A 15024-nucleotide genomic window follows, 5' to 3' on the forward strand; every position below is an offset into this window, starting at 1 on the left:
ACAAAAACAAAAGCACTATTACTTAAAAAACATTCTAGTCATTATTATTACGGTTTTTTAAAAACAATAAAACTTAATGTACTTTAGACAACATGAATGTAGCTTAATTGTTGAAGTCTCGAAATTGTTGTTAAAAGAGACTTTTTTATATAAAGGTTTCTTTCAAATATGAGGTAGGGATATATATATATACACATACATACATACATACATACATACATACATACATACATACATACATACATACATACATACATAAATATATATATATATATATATATATATATATATATATATATATATATATATATATATATATATATATATATATATATATATATATATATATATATACAGGCTTCGGCAGGAGTAAATGAGTGCACGAGCTATAAACAGCCTGTCTAAACCCGTCTTTGCCGGCTATGTGGGCTATGAAAAATTAAAATTATTATGTTTAGATGAAATTTTATTTTGTTAATTCTTCATGCCAGGTATAGTAAAAATTTAAATTATAATAATAAATGAAAAATGACTTGCAAAAAAAAAAAAAACATAACTTTTTTTTTTAAATAATTTTTTATATTTAATTTTTTATTTAATAATTTATTAATTACTTAAATAATAAATAAAAAACAATAATTAAATGTTAAAATATAATCAATCGCTCTAAGAAAACAACAATGTATAATGAACTGTTATGCATCATATAGTTGTTTTATAAAAAAGAACAATCTTAATTATAATATTATAAAAGTTCATTCATTTTTCTTCTTCTTTGTGAATGAAAATGTCATTGTATATAAAAATTTCTACAATCACTTTATTAACAAGAAGGAGGGTGACAAATCATTTAAAAAGACTTTGGTAATTAAACTTCAAATTATTGGATACTTGGACTGTTGAGATAATAGTTTTTTGAAGTTACATTGCAGTTTTTATCTTTTGCTCAGAGTTATTAGTGTCCGCTCTACTTAGTGAGTTTTTGTTATTATGTTTTTGTTTTGTTTCTCGATTTTTATTCAGAATTTTTATTCTCCAGTTTTATCAGTTGTATAATCGGATTTTTGTTGAGTTTATTCCAGATATAGTCAAACCAATAATTTGAAAGCAACGCAAAAAATGGCAGAAAAATAACCTTCGCAGCCATCACGTTTATTTATTCAAGTATCTTGATGTTTGCTTAAAAAATTTTGCAATGAACGTAGCAATTTTGCAAAATCTTTTCAAGTATTAATTCATTGTCTTATTAAAATAATTGGAATAAAATATAACATTTTTTATTGCGCTTCTTTAGTTAATTCATTTTTCTTGTGCTTTGTAAATTAAATTTTAAAAATTTAACCGTGATATCTCTAAGCTATAAAGATGTAGTGACAATTATATTGAAATCTTTTTTTAAATAAACTTTGAACCAAAGAGTTCTATTTTTTTACAATTGAATTAATGAAAAGAAGAACTGTACTAGTCCAATATTTTCATTTCGAGATAATCAATGCTTAATTTTTAAACAGTTATAGTTTGAATTTACTTTATGGCAGAAAAATAATGAAAAAAAGATGGACTAGTATTATTTTTTTGAGTACATAGAGAGATCGACATAAGTTAAATGAAATTATGTAAAAAAAGTGCAAATAACAAAAAATGGACTAGTACTGTTCTTCTTCTCACCAATTCAATTGTTTTTTATTTGTTTAGAATAAAATTTTAATCATTACTATTATTTCTGTTCAATTTACAATCATACTTTTTTATGATCTCGTAATTGATTTTATATATTTTTTGAAAATTAGGAGAAATTATATGTCATATTGATGTGATATGTGAGTTAAAATTTGAGGTTATCTAATTTTTAATTTCTAAGAGACTTAGTACAAATAGATTTTTTAAGATTCTTGTATATATACTTCTTAAATATATTCTTTTTATATAATATAGGCTTGCATAAAAAAAAGTGTTATATAAATTTAAAAAAAAAACAAATCTTTTTTTACATTTTTTTATGATTAAAACCAATGAAAGGGTATTAAATGCAGTATTGTTTTATATATCAGGTTTATTGCTGTAAAATATATTTAAGTGCATTAAATATAGCAAATGTATAAAAACGAAAATAAAATATGAAGAAATCATGTAGTATTATTTTTATCATACAAAAGGAATATGTATAGTTGTAAATTATTTATAAATATTCATTTTAAATAAATTAGCCTAAAATGTCTTCAATTTCATAATTGAATGCAGTTTCTTCACCTTCACTTGATTCAGCGGTTTCCCATTTCATCCAAAGAATACTGAAAACAAAATAGTCCAGCTATTATGTTAAATTCTTTTGCAACACATACATATTTTGCCTGCTTATTACATACTAGTTATTTAACTTTTAACATAACACAGAATAATATGGAACAGTTATAGCTGTTTGAAATAACTTGTTCGATTTTTATTTTTTATTTTTACATCAGGATATTCAAAAATTATTTTTTTCATAATTTTTTGAATGAAATAGTTTTGTTTTTTAACTAGTAAAACAAACAATTTAAAAAAATTACATCATCATTACTTTGGCAGGAAGCTCGGGCTATAGCCTGCCATTCCTGCTGAAGCCTATATATACATATATACATATATATATACATATATATATATATATATATATATATATATATATATATATATATCAACCCTCAGAATTAGGAAAATTGTGGTCGCCAATAATTTGCCGACCTCAATCTTTTAGAGGTGGGCAAAAAAAATTTGATACAAATGTTATACCATAAAACATTGAAATGAGGTCGGCAATTTTTTGCCGACCTCAAACACTTTGAGGTTGGCAGTTAGGTCGGTATTGCCGAATGCCGACCCTAATTTCGAGAGTTGATATATATATTTATATATACATATATATATATATATATATATATATATATATATATATATATATATATATATATATATATATATATATGTATATATATATGTATATATATATATATGTATATATATATATGTATATATATATATATATATATGTATATATATATATATGTATATATATATATATGTATATATATATATATGTATATATATATATATATGTATATATATATATATATATATATATATATATATATATATATATATATGTATATATATATGTGTGTGTGTATATATATATATATATATATATATATATATATATATATATATATATATATATATATATGTATATATATATATATATATATATATATATATGTATATATATATATATATATATGTATATATATATATATATGTATATATATATATATATATATATATGTATATATATATATGTATATATATATATATGTATATATATATATATGTATATATATATATATATGTATATATATATATGTATATATATATATATATATATGTATATATATATATATATATGTATATATATATATATATATGTATATATATATATTAGGGTGTTCCAAAAAACAACTTTTTTTTAAAATGTTTGCTCCCACCTTTATATATTTTTAGGGGTACCTCAAGTCCCTTATACATCAGACATGTCCATAATATTATTAAAAAAAAAGTTCTTTAAAAGTATATCATGTTGGGTCTCAAAAGAAGTGAAATTTTATAAAAATATTCCAAAAATAATCATCATTTTATAAAAAAAAATTTTTAAATGCATATGTGTTTATTTTTATTTTGTTAATGTTTTGTACTGTTTTTATTTTTTAATTTTGATTCTTTTATATATTTTTTATTTTAGGGTATTAGGGTATTTTAATGGTATTGATTCAGGTGGTTTAAAGTGTAGATAAGTGTAGATTTTTTTAAGTTACAGTTGGAAACATTTTTAGGTCTTCATAATTCTTTACTGATTTGAATCTTATCAGTAAATTTCAAAAATTTAAGGAGCCAACCATGTAGAGAAACTAAAAAAAATAAATCTTTTCACTTTGAAATTGCTAATTTTGTATGTTGAACCATCAAAGATTAACTTTAAGATTTGTGAATGATTTTAATGTTTTCTATGCTATTAAGGATAAAATGCAACATTTAAAAATGTCCATGCTTTACAAAATCAAGTCTAAACTTGTATATAATAAAAAAAACAAGGAGATTTCCTTTAAAATCTTAGACTATTTGCATGGACTCTTCTGGTCTTAAATTTATTTAGCAAGAACTAAGTAAAAATGTTTCCTTGGATGATTTCAAAGTTAAAGTTAATTTTAATAGTAACTGACCAGTTGTAGTAGTTAGCCTTCAACTTCTGCAAAAATATGTGCATAAGATAATTCTAATGTTGACAGTTGCATAAATAATTTATTTTCCTTTTTTCTTCAGATAATGATATAAAGTTCCTGAGATGCACTATTGTGCACTTCAGTTCTAAAAATATTTTTAACAGATAATATTAGCAGTATTGTCAGATACACAAATAAGTATGTGCATTTTGTAAAATTCAGAAAAAACAATAAAAAATTAACACGCAAAAAAGAAGTGCTCTTATGTATGGGTTTATGTGGTGTTTGATGAACTTTAGGTGTATGTTGCAACAATATCCATCATTGAAATAATAATAATAGTTATATGTTTTAGACTAAAAATTTTATGAGACAACTTTCTTGATTGTGTATGGTTGCACTGTGTTTTTAAATGTATCACACAGAGTGATACAACACCATTAAAGATAGTTTCCCAAGTTGTTTTTTTTATTATTCCGATTCACTCCCAACAAGGCTGCAAGCAACCACTATTAAGTTTATAGTTACCAGAAAAAAAGAATAGAGTTATAGAGCAAGGAAACTGTTAACAGAAGACTTAAGGAGTTGAAGGTTGTATGAGTCAGGAAAACGTTAAGATGGAAGAGAGTTCCTAAAGGTTGAAGTGCGGGGGAAAATGCTAGACAAATAAAAGTTTTTATAGCATGCAGAGACAGCAAGTGGTTGTTCTGATGTGCTTCCCTAAGTTATCTGATGTTTAGTTTAGGACTTCACATAACTTCTTAGTGCCACATGACTTTCTAAGTGATCACATAACTTCTTAGTGTCAATAAAGATGTTTGTTGCTTGAAATTTTATGTATATTTTGCCAAAACTTGCAAACTATAATTATAGTGGTTTTTGTTTATATTTTTATTAATCTATTTAAATATGGAATAAAAATAGACCTTATGGGATAACAAGTCAAAAAAAATGGACCAGGGTCTTAAGGTTAAAAAAACAATGTTCTAGTTTTATTAGATAAAAAGTACTTTCAAATTATTGTTGTTTGCAATGAAAATTTATAAAATAAATAAAACTTGTTTTTCATAACACTTTTATTTAAATATGCCAATTTGTTATAAAATTGAATAATTTTTAGTTGTAGTTTTAAATTTTGGATATAATAAACATTATATGTGTTTTTTTGTATGACTTTTTATTATTTTGATTTGTTTTATAAAAATGAAATAAATAAAAAATCTGTTCAGGGAATTATATCGTCATGATTGGTTACCCACACATACAAACTTTGTAGGTTATGCACGTTCAAAATTATCTGTAGCCGATATTCGTAGTCAAGCTGAGCCATTTATGAAGGTGATTTTTAATATATTATTAGAAAATATAAAGAAAGGTCACAGAAAATTTCCTGTTTTTTTCAAATTCCAATGGATGTTTGAAAAAGGCACCTGTCTCCTTTTGTTTTATTATCTTTAATTTTTGCAATATAACTTTTCAAACAAATTAATTTTTTTAAATGAAGGTTAATGATGATCAGCGATCCAAGTTAGAAGAATTTTTTCATGTTAATCACTATTTCTCTGGTTCTTATACTGAAGCTGAAGATTTTATTAAATTAGATGAAGAAATTAAAAAGTTAGAAGAGGCTGAGCATATTGAGAAATCAGACAGAATTTTCTACTTAGCATTGCCACCATCTGTATTCATAATTGTTACACAAATGATCAAAGATTATTGTCAAAGCAAAAGGTTTCATGTTTTAACTTTCATGTTTTAATAATTTTATAGTAAATTTTTATACCTAAATTTTATACCTAAATTTATACCTAATCATGTGAAATTTCATGAATCATTTTGCTCGCAGTGGATGGACTCGTATTGTAGTTGAAAAACCCTTTGGTAAAGATTCTGAATCATCATCAGTACTTTCAAAACACTTATCTATGTGCTTTAAAGAAGAACAAATATATAGAATTGATCATTACCTAGGTAAAGAGATGGTCCAGAATATAATGGTACTAAGGTGAGTAACTTGTAACTTTGTATGACTTAAGAAGGTTATTTACCTCATCAGTTTAATTATGGTTTACACTTATATAGATATTAAATAACTATATACAAGCCCTCCCGGGAAGCGCATGTGTTCACACGCCTTGTTCATCCACGCCTAAAGTAATTTTTTTAGACAACTTGACCACATTTTTACATAGTTTGCATTTTAGGAATTTATGGCAAAAGCTATAAAAAACTAGAGAGAATAAAACAGCAATACTTAAAGAAAGGAAACGAAGACTATATAAAGTAGAAAATCTAAACAAAATAAGCTTTAAAAAAAAATTTATATATATATATTAAAAAAAGAAAAATCTTGTCAAAAAAATAATATACCTAAGTGTTTCACTGTTTTTGTTTTCTTATTTTTAGACCATTTGTTATTTTCCGCTGCCAAAATTGACACAAGTTGAGGAAGAAAGCAGATAAGAATATCACAAAAATAAAAACATTTTTTGATATACAATTTTTTTGTGACGTTTTTCAGTAAGTATAATAAGGAAATACCTTATTATTTGGACTAGAAACATGGACAATTTTTAAATTTGTTTTTCAAATGTTTTTGCTAAACTTTACTGTTTCAATGCACAGAAAAGTGAGAAAACTAATTGCTATTTATTTGTAAAAATAACTTTTTTTTTTTAAAACAAGTTTTTCATGTAAAAAAATAAAAATTCATTAATTACTAATATTTAAATATAAAATATTTGGCTGTTTTCATTACCCCCATTGAAATAATCTGCACTTTTGTTGGATTATCCAAGTTGTGCATATAAACCTGATAGTTTATTTCCTGATCAACTATTGTTATCAACAATGCTCCAAAAGTATGGGCTAGTGCATTGTTAATTTACTGAACATTTTTAATGAAATTTTTAGGAGCCTATTTAAATACATTTTTTCAAACAGAAAAATCATTATGTTCATTACCGCTAGTAATTCGTATTACCGTTGGAAATTGGGCAATATTAAAGAAACAATTTCAGACATCCATTAAATGTGGTAAATACAATTATAAAAGGAACCATGTAATTCTTTTATTTAATTTATTCTGTCATTACAAAATTTATTAATCAAATAATATATTTTACAAATAAATAGCAATTTATTTTCTTATTTTCCTATTATATAAGTATTGAGAAAAAACTTCAAATATAGCAAAAACATTTTTAAAAGTTAAAAGACATACAAAACGAATAAATGAAAGAAAAAAAAATAACAATATTTCTTATAGTTCTAGTGTACATAGCAAATTAGTTTCTTAATTATACAAACTGATAAAAATTGTGAATAAATTATCAAAACTTTTAATTGTTGTTAAATTGTTATAAAAGAAATGATGAAAATTTTTTTCATCAACTTGTATCAAATTCAGTAGCTAAAAAGAGGACCGTAAAAATTTTATATAAAATTTTTTTTTTTAATTATTAATTTTTCTAGTTTATTTAATTAAAACTTGATTGGCAAAAAGCTAAACTGAAGTTTAGCTTTTTGCTGCAAATTATTGAAACGCTTTATAAGTTAAAAGATCCGAACTGCCGTTTTTAGTGTGTCTAAAAAAATTACTTTAAATGTGGACAAACAAGGTGTGCGACCGCACGCACTTTCCGGGAATGCTTGATATAGATAATGTCACAGATTTAATTTTGAATTGTATAATTATAAACTGATTAAATAATAGTAATATTTCTTATTTATCAGGTTTGCAAACAGAATCTTTGGTCCTGTTTGGAATCGGGACAATATTCAATGTGTTCATATCACTTTTAAAGAAGATATTGGTACATACAGGCGAGGGGGTTACTATGATGAATATGGAGTTATTAGGTAAAATATTTTTATTTTAATTAATTTAAATTAATTAAAAATTAATTAAAAAAAAGTTGTTTCCTACAAAGTAGAAACGCAAGGTTGTTTTTTATGAATTAGAGAATGTGCATCTATATATTTTTTTAGAGACATAATGCAGAATCATATTATGCAAGTACTGTGTCTTACAGCAATGGAAAAGCCTGCTTCAAAAAATGCTGATGATATAAGAGATGAAAAAGTATAATTAAAAATCTTTTTTATATCATTAAATATTTGACTAAGTTTTTTTAGGAAAAAATTTAAGTAATAACTAAACTAGTTACATTATTGTTTCTAGAAAAAAACATAATGAAATGTAACTTCACTATAAGAAAAGAAAAATCCTCATTAATATCTCACTGATAATTAATATCTCCCTATTATCAAAAAAAGTAAAACAACTTTTCCTGAATCATTCAAGACCAATACCTTTTTTTTAAAATATAAACAAATTCAAGTACTGAAGCCTTGTTCATTATGATAAATACCTATTTTGGTTTTAACTTCTTAGCACAGAAGCCTTGTTTATTTAAGCTCACAATGAGATGAAAACTTCTCATCTTTTTAAACTTTGTAACTAAATAATATGGTTCTTTTTGTAAGAAATCTGCATAAATAATGCTTATAACAACCTAAAAATTTAAAATAACTTCATAATTCAGTTGTTAATGATATACAATTGCAATAGTTTTATTACTCAAATTTACTTTTGCTCTAATTTATAATAATCTAGTAAATTGAATTACCTTTTTTGGGAGCAGTTTTGAACAAATGCTTTTGTTTCATAACTGCTCCCAAAAAAGTATAGAATTTAAAAACTTACTACAATACACTAACAATGCAATAATATATATAGAATGGTTAACCAATATTGTTTCTATTTCTGAGATGTAGTGTTAACTAATTAAATTTATTTGCAATATCAGAAATAAAATTAAGACAAACAAACAAGGTTTAATAAATGAAACCTATACATTACTTTGCAAAATTTTGCAATGCAATGTTCATTCATATAAAAAAAATCTTTAATCGACTAATTTTCATTCGTTCTTTTGAATAATACGTTAGTTTTTAATTTTAAAGAAAATTTAAATAATGTATTTTAGAATTTTTTATTTTTAACTTGATATGAAGTTATTGATGAATAATTAGTGAAAATATTTGATAATATTAATACTAGACATTATTTGGTAATAGACAATACTAATAAAATGGTATACTAAATAGATGAATGAAAGCAAGTATTTTTAAATAGATGAATGAAAACAAGCGTTTTTAGAGATAATATTGATTAATCAGAACATTTAATTTTTTTATTAAGATACCAATTAAAATACAAGTCTTGGTAAGTATATTCCATACGGACCTTTTCTATACTTATTTACTTCATTTTTTTTTAGTAAACAGTAGAAAAAGAATTCATTTAAAGTTGCTCTTAGAGTAAAAAAAATAATATGCGCACTTTGTCCACATACTTAGAGCTTATTAACACTTTCACTACGTTTATTTATTTCAAAAGAAGTATAAATTTAAAATTTTCCTATTTTAAGAAATAAAATTATTTTTTATTATTTCCCTAATTCAAAAAGCAAAAAAAGGACCTGGAAAATGGGTTAAAAGGAGCTGGTTGAGCCAAATAAGTTAACTATCTGTTTGACTTTTTTTGTAGCAATTTTCTCCAATAAACTCTCAACAAAATCTTTTAATTAAGCTATTTTTAATACCGGTTTTGGCAGATTGTTAAATTATGATGTAAGTTTTAGTAAACAACACAAAAGAGGGGAGCAGGAGGAGTTTGTAATTATATCGTTCAATTTTTATAGAATTTTTTTAATTTCTTGACTTAAGCAACAACTCAGAGTGATAAGGTAAGTGTCTTCAAAGGTTCAAATCCTCTGTCTGGATACAAAAATAATTTTTTTGTTTTTTAATCTAAAGTACAAAATTTCAAAACAAAACAGTTTCAGCAAAAAGACTTTTAATTGTTAGAAAATTTTAAAAGTTTTCTCATATTATACATACACGATTCTTAAATATGCAGTACTGACGTTTTCACCAGCAAATTTTTGCACATAACTTTATATAAATGGATTTTTTACATTTGAATATTATATATTGTTTTTTACATTTTGCATATTACATCTCTGTTAATAAAAATTGATTCAATTGTATTTTATTTAAATTTATTTTTTCTACTTGGGTTTTCTTGTTTTTTTTTGAGAAAGTATAGGGGTTTTTAAATATTTCTTTTATAAATTCTATGAAATATAGTTGTGATTACTTAGAGTACTCATCTTAAAGTATTTAACTATGGCATTAGTATATAAAATTTTAAAGTTAATTTATTATTTCAATTGACACATCTTCAGTAGCTCAGTGGTATAGCAGTAATTTTGATGAGATTTTTATTATTAAAATACTATTGATAATAACCTTAAATATGTAAAACATGCAAGGAGTGTACAGTAGGGCAGGTCCAATTACAACTATGGAGATATTTTCTAAACAGTCCAAAAACACATCTTGGAAAATTTTATGAAATTAAAATGTGTTTTTCCAAGAAGTTTCTTTATTAGCGGTTTTAGCTTTGAAGTGAGGTCCTAAAGCTTTCTGCACTACATTTACTGCAGCATTGTATTATGAATTTAGGACCCAACTAATTTATATATAAAATAAAATAAATAAAAAGCAAAAAGACTGACAGTTACTGAAAAATATAGAAAAACAAAATAAAATACTCTAAATCAAAAATATTTATTTTTTCTAAGTTAGGTATTAATACTTAAACAAAATTCTTTTGTAAATTCTGGTCCGGATTTTATACAAATATACAAATTTAAAATGTAGAAAATTTGTTTAATGGTTATATCAGGGGTCAGCAACAAGCAGATTGCGAGTCTTATGCTACTCAGTTATTTAAATTCTCCAGTCTGTCCAAGTTACATAATATTTTGATTTTAAACTATATTTAAAACATACTAAAACTGAAATCCTGCAGCTCTTTTTTTTAAATTATTTAAGAAAGATTAGTTTCAATTATTTTAGGAAAAACCTCTCTATTTAAAATAAGTTGCCGACGCCTGGGTAATATATTAGAATATTTGTAAAATAGAAAACTATCCTAATTATTCTAGATAATTTAAATTTACCCAATAATTTAAATTTTATTAAAATAATTATTAAAAACCTTTGAAATAAATTTCAAAAATTGAAATGATGTAAATACAAAATTCCATTAAAAAAATTGCATTAAAAATAAGATCTTATTTATTTAGAAATTATTTTAACAATGTTCAACCACACAAGGTAATGACTAACTCAAAATTTTTTATACATTTTTATTAAATTTTATTTTTACATGTACAAGTAGCAATAAATTAGTTTTTAAATAAAAATATCATGTCTCACCGTAATAACATTTAGACATCTCTTTCTATGCTTTCTGCTTAGAATTTTTGCTAAAATACAGTTATGACGTGCTTCCTTTCCAAAAACTGTAAGAAGCCACGGAAACAAGTTGTACAGATCTCTCAACACTCTGTGAATGTGAAGGAAGATCTGGGAGGTCAATTTTTTCTACAACAATAACTTTTCTACAATCTCTTCATCAGTAAAATCTTGAGTTGTTGCTGGTTTATCTAATTTCTGGAATTTTATTGATTCTGTTTATAGTTTGGCCATCTTTTATACGATTTCTAATATCAAGTAATGTCTGCATTGCTATTGACCTTATATATTTCCTCTGACTTTAACATTGAGTACAAAATATTCTTAGAAAGTAGGCGAAAGGTATTGAACCTTAAGTTTGCCAAGCAAATATCTTGCATCTCTTTTCCTTGGAGCTTGATTTGGTTAATTATAAAATATATAATTGATGTAGCGTTGTGTAACTTTTAATAGCAAAATAGTTAATTCAGAATCAGGAACTAGTACTCGGACATATAAAGACATCAACCGTTTTGCTAATGTTAACCAATGAGAATGATTAAGGGGACCAACTTTGTAACTTGATTATTTAACACTCATATTTCCAGTGATCATTTCAATTCAATATTTATATAAAAGCCTCTGGTCACTACTTAAATCATCTAGAATTTCTTTTTCTAAAACAATTATTGGAGACTTAATAACACCAAAATTACCAACTAAATTAAGCTCATTATTGAAATTTGCCATTTGACCTATAAAATGGTTTGGTGAATTAGTTGCTCCATCAATTTTTTTAATCAAAGATTTAAAGAGAAGCTCATTCTGATGAAAATTGCAGTCTATAGTCTGAAGTTTTCGTCCAAGTTTTTCACTAACTCTGCAACCATTCCTGGTTTATGACCTGTGTTTGTTGAAGTATTGTCTACCAAAACTGCTTTTAGAGTGTTTAAAGAATCATACTCTTCAAGAACTTTGTATAGGCACTGAGCTTGCTTTTTTCCTGTTGCTCCAACAAGAGGTAAAACTTTGTAAGATACTCCCCACTAAAGATTAGGGAGTTCTTTAGTCACAGTCATGTGATGTTCTTTCTCTGTTGATCTCTTCAACACAACCTCACCATCTTCTTTTTTTATTTCTCTTTTAATTAAAATTTCATTATCAATTTTACCATCAACACCAAGGCAAACAGACTCTGTTATTTTCAACAAATGTTAAGTCTGACAATACTTTAACTGACTTTTTTTGTATGTCTTTTTTGGATTTGGATTGAACTTCCTATATCGTTTCTGGTCAACTCAATAGCAAACTTTGGAAACTTCCAAAGGTTGTAAATTTCTGATGGAATTCTTTCAGGTTCCCATATCTAAAAGAAAAGTTATAAAGTTCATTAACAAAAAATTTCAATATAAAAAAGTGAAATGTTGAAAAAAAGAAAGTAAATTAAAAAAATGTAAAATAATGACCCAAATTTCAATTTATTAGTTAATTACCTTAATAGAGCTAGAAATGACAGATTCTGAATCAACTGAGATAATACAGATAATACTATTTCTGGAAGTAAATTAAATGTTTCTTGTTGTAATGATTATTCCACAATTTTATATTCAGTTTTATGCTTCTTTAAAGATTCTTTTCTAGACCATTCACGATCAACTAAGCCAAGCTAAAATGATCCTTTTGGACCTGACTTTTCTCTCTGGTCTTTTAAATATAAGCTTTCTTCTACAGGAGTCTAAATATTATTTGATAATATTGAACAATTGTAAATGAAATTCATAATATTAAACTTTATCATACTAGTAATATACTAATGTTCATTTTATTTAAAAACACTTTTATTTTATTTATCTATTATTATAAAATAACTCAGTACTTTTTATCTGGACTACATGTGCATAAAATATCAGTATAGAGTATCAGGACTCGGCTACATTTGATATTTTTATCATCACAAAGAACAACTTTAAGATCACGTCTGCAGGAACTGCCTAAAAAAAGCCTATCCAATTTTTTAGAAGTGTTTTTTTCCTAGAAAAAGCCTATCCAATTTTTTAGAAGTGTTTTTTTCTGTTAATACTTTGCATTTATATGGTTAATTAACTTGGATATGTTTAGGAGTACAACTTTTTTTTCTACACAATAAGTGTAGAAAAAAAAACGTGGTGCAGTGGTAGCGCACTTGCCTCAGAAACAAGGATCCGTGGTTCAAACCCCACCTCTCGACAAGTTTTGCGACATCAGTTAGGAAGGAGGTGTGAACTTCCAATTAAATGCTCATCCGGGGTGCTTTGTGATAAGACCATAAGGACTTCTCAGGGCACCTAAATAAAAATTAAAATAAAAAAAAAAGTAAAATGCAGCTGAGGGTTTTTGTTTGGGTAGGCAATCTATTATTTTAAGAAAAATCTTTTTTATGTTTTTAAACTTTTTCCAGTCTTCAATATGAACTTTTTTTTTTTTTTAAATAAAACATAGTGGTGACATTTTATAGTAAAAAAAATTAATTCACTGTTTAATTTATTTACATTAGTAGTTAAACTAATTTTCTTATCTAATAATCAAATCACTTTATTACCAAACTTCTGATTCCAAAATCGACTTGCCCTAGTGTACAGTACTTGAAAAATTATTATGAATTTTTAGAATTTTCTCTAATTTCCATTAGTTAAGGCAGCCAAAAATTTTAATGGTTGAGATGATATTCTTTTGTTTTGATGACATGCATACATATAGTAAAGAGACTATTTTATTGTCAAATGAAATCCATTTAGGTCTTATTAATTTTAGAATCATTTACAAGCCAGACTGGAACTGTTGCTGAAGTTTGCCTGTAAATCCTGAAATATGTTAATTTGAGTTTGCCTCACTATCTTTTTTTTTCTATGGTGTACAGTGTACTTGGTATGTACCTGGACTCTAAAAATCTGTGTTTCATTGAAGAATAGTAGCCTAGAAAAAAGGAGAGAGCTGAGAAATTGAAGATTTCCACTCAAACAGTTAGTGCAGCAAAAAGCAAGCTGAATAAGGGTAGAAAAGTAGAATCTGGAAGATTTGTAAAATGTGTTTGTAAAAGAATCACTACCCCCAGATTTAAGAGAATCTTATCAAAGTAATAGCCCTCGGTGATAGAAGTTCTTGCAAGAAAATATCTATGGGATTAACCAAGTCAAGGCATTAATGTAAGCTGTAAAACTGAATAATTGTTGGAGCAGGAACTAAAGGAATACAGACCCAGAAAAAAGCATGACTAATGGACAAAATAAAGCATACCTGGTATGGAGGGGGTCTAGTGCATGAAAGTTGAAAACAAGAAGATTGGTCCAAGGTAATCATAAATTTAGCTTTATATTAGACCTCTGATAACATCAATTTCTTGATTTCTTTCAGTTTCATTATGTTTTTTGACTAAAATCAATAGGTGTTGATCATGGCTATTAAAGTTTTTACTATGATTTCT

At 25.1% G+C, this 15024-nt stretch overlaps 1 protein-coding gene across 2 annotated transcripts in view; it reads left to right on the forward strand.

The window, feature by feature from the left end:
- LOC100204193 (glucose-6-phosphate 1-dehydrogenase) overlaps positions 1-15024 on the forward strand; it is a 43070-nt gene that overhangs the window by 12774 nt on the left and 15272 nt on the right. For both annotated transcript variants that reach the window (XM_065818178.1, XM_065818179.1), the window contains exons 3-7: positions 5483-5591; positions 5758-5984; positions 6100-6258; positions 7989-8114; positions 8244-8337. In XM_065818178.1, coding sequence (XP_065674250.1) covers positions 5483-5591; positions 5758-5984; positions 6100-6258; positions 7989-8114; positions 8244-8337 — 715 coding nt within the window. The remainder of the gene's footprint in view (positions 1-5482; positions 5592-5757; positions 5985-6099; positions 6259-7988; positions 8115-8243; positions 8338-15024) is intronic.

This window comes from Hydra vulgaris, chromosome 14, assembly GCF_038396675.1.
Source record: "Hydra vulgaris chromosome 14, alternate assembly HydraT2T_AEP".
Classification (NCBI taxonomy): domain Eukaryota; kingdom Metazoa; phylum Cnidaria; class Hydrozoa; order Anthoathecata; family Hydridae; genus Hydra; species Hydra vulgaris.